The following is an 11,496-nucleotide window of genomic DNA, read 5'->3' as shown; positions in this document are numbered from 1 at the left end:
ATGAAAAGACCGGCACAAATTTAGAGCATATACTACATGGAGGAAGCACGCATATGGCGACAGTGTAGACGAGTGACAGAGAGAGAAAGGCACAGTTTGAGTACCACCTTCCTCTCTCCCGCAGGCACGTGATTGTTTACTAACGCAACTCCCTCTGGTCTTTAAAAAGCACATATGAAAGAGAGCGAGTATCCAAACCATCGCTCTTTGTACAGCGTCTACATTTTTTGACACACGGTGCCTCCTCCATGTAATATAAGCTTTCCACGGATGTCATATTTGAATTCAAATTTTACAGTTCTACCGACAGTAGTTAAAAGATGTTTTGTGGATAAAAGCAACTAATTTTGAATTTTGAGTACGTCGTACCTAATCAATTTTATATTAATTTAAAGGATGATTGAATTGTAAAAAATAAGAAGGTAAATATTTTCATTTAAATAAAACAGTATAGTAGGAAAATATTTTATATTTATATTTTTAATTAGTACTTAACACTAAAAATGCAAAAATATATAATCAGTTATCAATAAACGAATTTAATTCATTTAACAATTCATCTTCACCTTTTAAGGTAACATCTTCATATTCTTCTTCGTCGTCTTCCAGTAAAAGAACGTCCTCCTCCATTTTATCGGAGTCAGAGGTTGAGGGTTTTGTCAACGTCAAGTTACTACTATATGGGGATTCTCTCAGTTGCTTATCAGAAATATCAATCTGTTCTGATACAAAAATTTCTTCATAATCTCTAGAAATCGGTACATTCTCCTCATTACTTGTCACTACATTTTCATCTTTAACATTAGTTGAAACCATATCTTCCTCACTGATATTTAATCTTCTACGTAATTTTATTTTCCTTTTCGGACCGCTGTTTAATTGGCTTTTACTTTTATCTTCATGTAAAATTTTCTGTAAATTTTCATCTGCACTTGTGCTTGAGACTTCTGCTTCGTCTGGTTCCTCGATCGTCATTTTTTGGTCTCCAGGAAAACCCTCCATTCGTGCAAGTCTTTCCGCACGTATTTCAGCTAAAGTTTTTACTTTGATGTCTTGTACAGGTTCGGGCTTCTGATGCGATACATTCTTCTTCGGTTTTTTATCTTGAGATTCATTATGTGAAACAGCCATTGGCTTATTTTCAGGTACTGGTAACTTATTTAAAACGATTTGGAAGTTTCCATCATCCTTCTGATGAATAACTTTCTGTTTTTTTCTTAACGATTCGTCACCTGAAAAATCATTTTATTTTATAAACTAAAGGATATTGTAGATATTAATAAAATCATATATTACCTAAGATATCTGCCAATTCGTCGTTACTTAAGCGTTTGTTTATTTGTACTTTATCATTAGGATTTGCTGTAAACTTAACGGTTCTTTGTTGCGGAAGTTGTTTGGAGATAACTCTTCGAACTATGCGCTGTCTTAAGTCGTCACAATTGATATCGGTATGCTGAAAAGCTGGATATTGATCTAAAAGTTAACGTACATGCATTAAGATGTGCTGGTCAAAACAGAAATTGCACAAAGAGTGCCCGGAAGCGAATATAAACCAATTTAGATCAAGTTATTTTAGTGTAATTTTACTTCCTAAAAAAGTTAAAGGCCTTCAAACAAATTTTTTTGTTCTATTTTTCAGTAAAATTTGGCATAGGCAAACCATTACTTACTTAAAACTTAGGGGTTATTATGAATATCTGAAACGGCCGTTTGTTTTATTTAAACTTCTCCTTTTGCTGAATTTGTAGCTATGTTAAACATATTTTTTTATAATTTTGACAAACTTAACTCCAATCAAATGCTAACATCTCCTGAAACATAAACTTATAAATGTTGTTTCGCGGAACCACATTCCAGGTTCCTACAGCTGTGATTTGTGGATTGTGAAATGCAAGTATTATTTTTATAGGTCGATTTAATTAAAAATATTCGTTTTTCATTTAAGTTAGCCAATCAGGACAATATTCTCAAAGCATACATCACAAATTAGTGGTTATTTGAACCCCACTTCAGGTCTGTATCTCATAGCACTCTGACATTTGAAGTAAATTGTAAATCATAAAAAATATATACCTGCAAATTTAGCAAAGTAATGTCCTTAAAAACCCAGCTGTCTATAACTGAAGCAGCGGTGGAAAATTGAAACCTATTTTTCTCTGGAGAGATGCATTTTAAAAATATGCAACAGGTACAACCTTTTTATAACAAATAAAGTTAGGTTTTATAAAATATACCCGTTTTCTCAAAATCCCTGAACACAAAAATTACTGCAAAGAGAGTTAGACTATTTCAGGAATTTGGGGTGACCTAGGTACCTATGAAATAAACCGTCTCTAATAATTTTTTTCTCGCTGTCCATTCGCTTCAGAACACCCTCTATGTAATTTTATATATTTTTTTATGTGAATTTAGGATCAATATAAGAGGCAACTTGTATTAATAGCTCAGTATATGACGGTTTTTAGGTCCGAATTCTTGACACATGCACCGATTGACGTGAAATTTTAACAGTAAGTAGAAAATTGCTCAAGAAAAGAAGTTACATAGTGCCGATGTGTGCTTTCACCCTGGGGGTGAATGCCACTCCTTCTCGGGGGTGGCAATGAAGGCACCCATTTTAATCGCAAAAATCAATAGAGGGATAAATTCTAAGCAAAACGTTTTTTCCAAAAATTAATATTTTCCGAGTTATTTGCGATTGAAAATGTTGATTTTTCATCCAAAAAGTCCATGTTTTTCAACCATTTTTGGTAAATAACTCGAAAACCTTGCGATTTATCGAAATACCCATATAATGCAAAAATAAAGCTTTTGAAATAACGAATCGATTAATTGTTTGTTGATTATCGTGGATGTAATAATAACCGAGGTATCACTCTCTAAAAGTGATTGCTTATTTTTCGGAAAGTAAAATCGAACCTTTAACCGTAAAATAATGTCGAAAGAACTAATTTTTCAAAGAAAATGAATATAACCTTTTTTATAGTGCTTGGAATGACCTTTAAAATTCTTTTTGAAAAAATTTCGTAGCTCAAAAACTCGCGGAGTTATGAAGAAAATAAAATGGTCATCTCATTTTTTTTGAGAATAACAATGAAATCTATGGCTGAACCATAAAAATAGAAACCAAGTGTAATCCATGTATAGTTGACTATATTTAGGTACTAATAATAGGCTCTAAAAGTTTGACTGGTTTAGAATGCCTAAATTAAAAAAAAAAGTTTGAAATAATGAAAAATTTTTATTTTTTATTTTTAAAGAAATTCCTTTTTTTCGAAATAACTTAAAAACTAAACAAGATACGTGAAAAATGCAAAAGTTCAAAATTAAAGCTCTTTTTTTATAATATTTTTGCTCTTTCACTTTTTCTGTAGAGCAAAAATTAACTGAGATATTACGTTTTTTAGTTTGCATTTGCGTGTAAGGATCACCTTCTTTGAGCCCTTAAATCCTAAAAATCGCGAGAACTAAGAGTTCAAGACCCTTCAACTATCAAGGTTGATTTGTAGCTCTTGCAATTCCCTTCAAATTGCTTTTTGGAGCGATGAAAAATATTAAAGATTAAAAAAGTTATCGTGAAAAAACGAATTGTATTATTCAGTGAAAATTGTCGGATCGTGTAAATGGCTTAATTTCCGATAGTTTCCGAGGCGTAATACACGCACAAACACACACACGCACATGTCCAAACAGACGAAGTCAACAGTGATGATAGTTCTTTAGATGATATGTAAATTTTTGATAATAAAGTATAATTGTATAATACACAAATAATTCTTATTTTCCCTATCACTAATTACATAATTTAAGTTTCGAGTTTTAAGTAATCTCGTTGAATTTAGTAATGTATGGTTGAGTGTTTTGAAGCAAGTAAAAATTCTTCAATTCCCCACTAAGGGTTGTTTTTAAGGGATGAAACGTTGCAATGAATCATGTATTATTTCATAAACAGTAAAAAGTATTCAATTCTTCATTATTGCTCCGTCAAAACATTTCAGAGCCACGAAAACTAATTTTTGTTTTTTTTCCTCATAAAGGGTGGATTAAGGGTTGAAATATTGCTACAAATCAAAAATTATTATTCAAAACATAAAAGAATGCTTATTCTATTGACATAACACTTAAATCTACGGTTTTTACGTTTTCTGCAAGAAGAGGTAGTTTTCACCCCCTAAAAACAATAGGCACACATGATGGATATGTATGGGTGAAATGAGCTTACTCACCAATTTTCGTGTAAATCGGTGCGTGTGTCAAGAATTCGGAGGTAATACCCTATTTTTACTGTTGTATACTGGACTATAAATTTAACCACAAAAAATAATTTAATAAAACAAAAGGCACTGGATTAAAAAAAAATGTAACTTACAACAAAAATTTTACTAAAAACTTGCTTGGATGTAATTTTCATACCAGTTAAAAAAGATATTTCCGAATGTCGATTTTTATTAAATATACTTCCCACATTCACACTTATTTTTAAACAAAATTCTTCAAATATTTACACTTTATTTTTTTATTAGTAGTCTATGAAGCAAAAATTACTAAGCTTGTTATAGGACACATACATGAAAAGTTACAATTAAAATATATATACACGTAAGAAACTTTACTGCAATTACATCTAATACAGAACAGATACCTAAATATATTATATTGATGAGGATTTTTACATGACGAATCTAATTTATAACGCTACTGAAAATAAACTGATTGTAATTATCATATTAATCTACTTTCTCTGTTCTCTATTCCTATTGATTTATAGTTTTGCTTCAGTAAAGTACAGATTGAGAAAAAAATATTAAAATCCCTGATGGCTTGCAAAATAATTTATAAAAAAAAAATATTGAAAATATCTAAATAAAAGTATCTAAACAAAGTTGTTATATCTTACCAGAATATGAATAATAAGCAGCCGACTCTGCCTGTATTTTCTCGAGTTTAATTTCCTCTAAACTTTTAACTTTCACTATCCTTCCGCTTTTTAATGGAGAAAATGTTGGCATTGATTCATTGTCAGATTCTGCAAGAATACACCGGTTATAAAAATGAACATAAAAAATATTAGAGGTGCATTCTTGCAGCAAAAAATTAAAGAAAAGAAACACGGTATTGTTACAAAAAAACAACTTTAATTTCAAAAGGTACATAAAAATTAAGTAAACATTGCTATAACGGGTAGCAAAAAAGCATTTAGTACTAGAGTATGTTATTAACAATTGTACAATTTTAAAAAGAAACGATATGTTCTCTAATATATTAGAAAAAAAAAAAAAATAACAATCCTCATAAACGTAATACATTTAGAATTTCAAAGTTTTGTGCATATGGCAAAATATTTAAATGAAACTAGTTTCGAGACCCAAATTTTGCTATATGTACAACTAACATATGGTGAAAATATTTTCAAAAAAAACTATTTCTAATTTTTTTTCAAAACAATAATCCTAATAATAAATACTATAAAGAGGATATACATACACACACCGACCCCAAATCCACAAAAATAAATTCATTTTACAAGAATGCACCTCTCCAATATATATTAGTACTGTTTTGCAAAACTACAATTATCACAATGAGAATTATGTAGCCAATTCCGTTACTTAAAACAACGACCAGGTATCAGGACCAGCTCAACGGGGGAAACGAGGCGGGGGGGAAATCCGCAGACCCAACGAGAAATAATTCAAAACTCGCCTATCAAAACAGTCTAATAAAGCTGCCAAAGGAAATATGTACAGCAACAAGATAAATGCCGTATACTAGGAAAATCTAAACGCTGTGCTATATTTCTGTATTAAACACCACTAAAACTGAATATTTGGGGATTCAAGACAACAGATAACAAAAAATATTTTCCCCGTACGAGTGAACTTTTCAAGAGCTGTCCTTAGAGAGTATTGCAGCTGCATAGAATAATATATAAAAATGTAATTTATTTGTGTCTTTTTAAAGTAACTCATGTGAAGATCATGAAGGAATATACGAGTATGTAAAACAAATAATCACTCGAATTATAAATCAGTTCACAAATTCAGTCAAGATCTACACTGTAGCATTCAACTTCTTATCATAGAATCATATTAGCACTTTTTTAATTTCAATACACACCACAAGGAAAAATGCGTTAATTTGTATATTCTTCGCTTACGTGTATATTTTCTATAACTGGGACAAGGGAGTGATGATGACGAATACTTCTCAGATATGATAACCTAATGTAGGCACCTTTTTATAAATTTTTTTTTTGGGAGTAGATAGTGTAACATTTGCATAAATTGCAAAATAGGGTTTCATATGTATGCAATATTACGACCTTTTCTGAAAGAGACGGCGACGTAAACAAATCAGATTTCACGTCAATAACAATTTAATATTAGAAATAATTTTTCATCATCACCACCATTTAGCATAAAGTGTATTTATAAAACGCACACAACCTACATTTAGCATTGCTTTAAATCAATTTTTTTTTTGTAGTATTTTAAATACTTCTATAATTAGTCATAAATAATATATTTAAATATCATTGGCTACATTTGAGAAATACTTAAAATTTGTTTGGCAGACAAAAACTTCAAACTATACCCAAATTACATATAGACAAAACGACTGCCGTATAATTTTCCATACTTTATAAAAGTAATGTTTACTCCCGATTTCAAGCTGTCGCCACATTTTTTTAAGCATTCCCAACGATTCTCTTAAATAAATAATTTGAAAAAATTTTAAAAATACATATTTAGTTATTTAACAAAAAAGGAACATAACAAAAAATTAAAATTACAACAAACGCAACGAGACATTCTTCAAATAACAATTATTGCTCCTTTCTTTTCATAATAAAAATTATTTTACAAGTTGCATACCTTCCTCAAAATTCACAACTAGACTGTCAACAGCAGTAACCTTGCGTTCACTAGATTCACTATCATTATTGGATTTCTCTGTAAGCAACAAAAATACGACATAAATAAAAAACAATTTGTTACCACTATACATAAATCATTTCAATTAATACATATTTATTTTTTTGAAACATGTTTTACCTGCAGATATATTGGATTTCTCCACACTAACTTCATCGGAAGGTCTTGGATTTTGATGTAGAAATGGACAATGCGCCTTTAGACATCCTACAGGTTGAGATTCCCAATAGCAAGGTATTACCTTCCGATTTTTCCTAAGTTCCATGTGTCGAAAGTTGCAGTGTACATTAAGGCATTTACCTTCTTTCCAAAAGGAACACATTGTCTCACATCCCAAAGCAGAGGGTTCATGTCTGAATGTGCAACTATCACCCTTAAAAATTATGGTTGTTAGTTAAACATATGGTAACACTTGAAAACAGTTTACCTTGGCACACGTAGAGTAATAGTAAAAATAGCAGTCATTATTCTTCTTAGGTGACTCCAAATCCGTCATCTTTTTAAAAAAGTTGTCTGGGCTGCAAAATTTAAACATTAATAAACTGATACATTGAGGTTATGTTAAAAAATAATTCAGCTTTTAACAATATCCAGTTATCTGTTGTAAACGAAATCTAAATTTGATAGTTTTATATGCACAATACAGCTTGACTAAATAAAAAAAATTTATATTTTTTTACCAATAATAGCTCTCTGCTGGCATTTTGGAGTTTTTATTCACTCTTTTAAAATTGAAAACTATTCTGCGGTACGGCAGATAAATGAGTTAGAAGCGTAAAAAATTAACATTTTTTTTTAATATTTCGATAAAATGAAAACTTACCTAAGAAAAAAATAGACGACCTTCCACTTTTTCTGTCACCAAAATTAGTAGCTGTTAACGCGTGCGTGCTTGCTTTACTCAAGAAACGGAAATAACAACTAGAATCAATTCAAAAATGAGCGCGAACGGTAGTAGTTTCCAAATAGAAATTTAAATATTCGTAAATAATATGTGATGTTCATAATCCTATTAAACAGCACAAGAATTAACGCAAATGATCAAGTGAATTATACCAACAATAATTTTGACATTAAACCTACTTTGTTTTTTGAAGAAATAAAGCTATGGTCAAAGGTAAATGGAATAATTATTTCTATACATACTTTCTAGGAACTAAGTGTATATAAAAAATTACACCATTAAGTGAGTAATACATACACTTTCTTTATTCTGATCTACAATTTGTTTAAATTTACTAAAACCGAGTAGGTATCTCAGTGGGCAGTTTGTACATTTTGGCTATAACTGATAAATTTCCTTTTTCATTACTGCATTAGTAGAAATTTGTAGTTTTTATAGCCAAAGACGACATTCAAATAAGCATTCCCAGTTTTACTATTAAAGTAAATTATCCGATATAGTGTTTGAATGTGTTTCCTTTAGGTACCTAACTAAAAACCAGGAAAGTACAAAACAAAGTTCAAGGGACATTTTATATATTTTTTAATTCAACATCTTGTTTAAACACAAACTCTTCTTTATAGTTGTCGCCGGCAGCACAACTATTTACACAAGTATAAACAGCAATGACTCCCCAGTCTAAATCAGTTTCCTTCAACATAGTTAGCATTTGAGGCATGATTTGAAACTCGAATTTTCTTTGTCCACCACAATAATTGCAATCGGGAATTATTTCAGGTATTGGCTCTTTGGCGATCCAGAGAGGCTGTCCTCCTCTTTGGTATCGTATAACTTGATCCGGCTGACAATTTATTCTTTTTTGAAACTTAGAAAAAGCTTTGTCCTCTTCAACTGTAGCATGTTCATCTAACTCTGTCTCCGACACATCATTCATTGTTCCCGTTTTGCCTTCTTCTTGTAATTTATTAAATTTCTGCAACTCTTCTTCATTTACAATTTTTCCTCCAATTTCCTCAGGTTCCGTGATCATCTCCCACTCAATAAATAGCAGCTTTGATTTTCGGTCTGTACATGAATTGCAACATTCCTTTTTATGTCCTTCTCTCCAGTCTAGTACTTGATGGTCTCTACTGCAATAATATATACTTTTACATTTGCTGCATTGTTTTTCTGCCATACATCCACATAAATTGCAAAAATTTGCCCATTTATTCAAAGAAAAGTCCGGATCAGGTCTGTCTTCCGGAGGATCATACGGATAAAATTTGTTAGCCCTTTGTAAGGAACTACGGAACACTTTAAAATTTTCACTGGTATTTCTCTGGCAACATTTCGAATTTTTACACACAAAAACGAATAGAGTGCGATGAAAATTTTTAGCGCAATTTATGGATGGAAGGGTAATATTTTCTTCGTAGGGCGCATAGATTTGGCACAAAAATATCATAGTTTGTTGACAATTTTTACACTGGAGTTGCTCGGGAGTTGGTAAATTTTCTAGGTCTAACCATGCCGGTTTCCCTCCTACTTTACTAGGAAACAATCGACTTTCCGCTTGCCACGGTTCACATTTTTCCAAAAATCCTAACTCAATTCCAGATCCCGACATACTATATAAATTATTACAGTTTGCAAATTTTAGGTTAATAAAAACAGACTTGTGATTCTGTGAACAAATTCGACAGAATCATAGAACAATAGAAATATTAATCAATAACATCACTGATATTATAATTGTAGAAGATATAACGGGTACTTAAGAGTTATAGGTTGTAAATGGTGGTAATAGTTAAGATACTCTAGATTAAGAACGGAGACAATGTTTTGTATTATATTGTAGTATATACTAGGCCTCTATGGTGATCTACTCAGCTAGTGAATAGGATTATTCTGATTGTACTAATAAATATAACATTTTTTTATTTTAAAAATGTTTTCTTTCTTATTTTTGGCAAAAGAGATGGTTGTACCTAATACATATAGCTAATATTTAAATAGTTAAAAATGTTACTACATTAAATTTGAGTCACTATTTTATTAGATTTTAAGAAACTGATAATTAATCATGAAACTTTATTAACAATTTTTGTTTAAAACTTATCCAAATATTATATATCTTCTTTTTTCTTTCGTTACATTTTTCGCTTAAATTCAATCGTTTTTGTATATAATCGGGAATAATTCCAATTTCTGGTGCATTTTCTATTAGAATGGTAAGAATTTCAGCACTTTTAAATGGTATTTCTGAAAATTCATATATTCGTATAATACTAGATGCCATACATACCGCAAGATTATAAGAAGTCATTTTATTAAATTTGGAAAAACCAGCAACTTCATGAAAACAATTCATTAAATATGACAACAGATTTAAGTTTTCTATAGGAAGAAGCAAGGTAGCGACTAAAAGTAGTTCTTCCTTATTATCTAGGTCAAGACAAGCAAAGAAAAGTTCATAATACACAGGAGGAATCAGAGGCACCGGTAATTTTCCTATGTAATGCTTCAGAAGCACAGCTGCATCTAACACATCAACATTTTCATTTTGCCAGGATACTTTCCTATGTATTTTCTGTTTGAGATCATCTTGTATGGGTACGGAGCCTGTTTCCCAGAATATTCCCTTAGTTTCTATGTGTTGCGATATGATACTGCATAAGTCGTAAAATATCTTTGGTATTGAAACCATGCGATCTGTTTCTACTTTTTCTTGAAAAACTGAGTGCTTCACTGCGCTATTAAAACCTTTAATTCCACGTTTCAGTTTATTGCCGACAGGTAGTTGATAATCTCTCAAATAACTTACGACACGACCCCTTATAACTTTTTTGTAAGTACAATCATTCATATGCATTATAAGGTAGGTTAACAAAGAATTTTCTTATGACGAATTTGATGGTTTGACACTTTGAAGATGGTTTAGTCCATGGCCTGTTATCTCTTATGGACACAATTGTACCCTTATTGATCGTTGGAGAACATCTCACAGAGGACGCTCCCATCTAAAATTATGTCATCTAGCCATCTCATTCTAATCCTTGTTTTCATGTTTGAGTTTGACAGACAGTGAAGTGTCAGGTCAGATAGTTGGAATTTTGTGGTTTGATTTAAACATATATCTATAAATATGGTAATTATTTACTTTAGTGGCACCACCTCCAATTTTCATGAAATTTTGTCTACCCCCCTATTTTCTATGGTGCTGAACACGAATCTGCAGTTTTTTTGTGCGGTCGAACCTAGGTTTCGAGAAAAAAATTTTTCAAAATTCTAACCTGGATATTTCATATAACACTACGTAGAACTCTGTATATTTTATGTAGCTTTCCAGAACATCTGTTATGAACAATTAACACTGTTCACGAAACACATTTTCGTAAATTTCAAGTTAAAAGATATGTATTTAATAAATAAAAATTTTGTAGTTTGAATCCGCCATTTGTAATTCGTGATGACAACATTGAGTTCCCCCACTCTCATTCAACTCTGTTCATCCCACATAAAGTTACTATAATTTTATTTATTAAATACATATTTTTTTTAGTTCAAATTTGGGAAAATGTGTTTCTTAAACAATGTTCATTGTTTATTACAGATGTTCTGAAAGCTACATAAAATATACAGAGTTCTACGTAGTGTTATCTGAAATATTCA

General features: G+C 30.9%; 2 protein-coding genes across 3 annotated transcripts; both read right to left on the bottom strand.

The window, feature by feature from the left end:
- Positions 1-496: 496 nt before the first annotated feature.
- Positions 497-7,837, bottom strand: LOC108912845 (zinc finger CCCH domain-containing protein 11A-like). Of its 2 annotated transcripts, XM_018718244.1 has the most exons (7): positions 7,762-7,837; positions 7,366-7,456; positions 7,059-7,311; positions 6,879-6,956; positions 4,901-5,029; positions 1,297-1,476; positions 497-1,232 (listed from the first exon to the last, which is right to left on the bottom strand). In XM_018718244.1, exons 2-7 carry the CDS (start codon positions 7,432-7,434, stop codon positions 520-522), a joined length of 1,422 nt encoding a protein of 473 aa, XP_018573760.1. In that variant the 5' UTR covers positions 7,435-7,456; positions 7,762-7,837; the 3' UTR covers positions 497-519. The 2 variants fall into 2 exon arrangements, with proteins under 2 accessions (XP_018573760.1, XP_018573761.1); XM_018718245.1 differs by lacking the exon at positions 4,901-5,029.
- A 563-nt stretch (positions 7,838-8,400) lies between these two features.
- LOC108912826 (programmed cell death protein 2) lies at positions 8,401-9,500 on the bottom strand. Its single transcript, XM_018718218.1, has one exon. It carries the CDS (start codon positions 9,449-9,451, stop codon positions 8,414-8,416), a length of 1,038 nt encoding a protein of 345 aa, XP_018573734.1. The 5' UTR covers positions 9,452-9,500; the 3' UTR covers positions 8,401-8,413.
- Positions 9,501-11,496: the final 1,996 nt, after the last annotated feature.

This window comes from Anoplophora glabripennis, unplaced genomic scaffold, assembly GCF_000390285.2.
Source record: "Anoplophora glabripennis isolate ALB-LARVAE unplaced genomic scaffold, Agla_2.0 scaffold321, whole genome shotgun sequence".
NCBI lineage: Eukaryota > Metazoa > Arthropoda > Insecta > Coleoptera > Cerambycidae > Anoplophora > Anoplophora glabripennis.
This window is presented reverse-complemented; position numbering and strand designations above follow the sequence as displayed.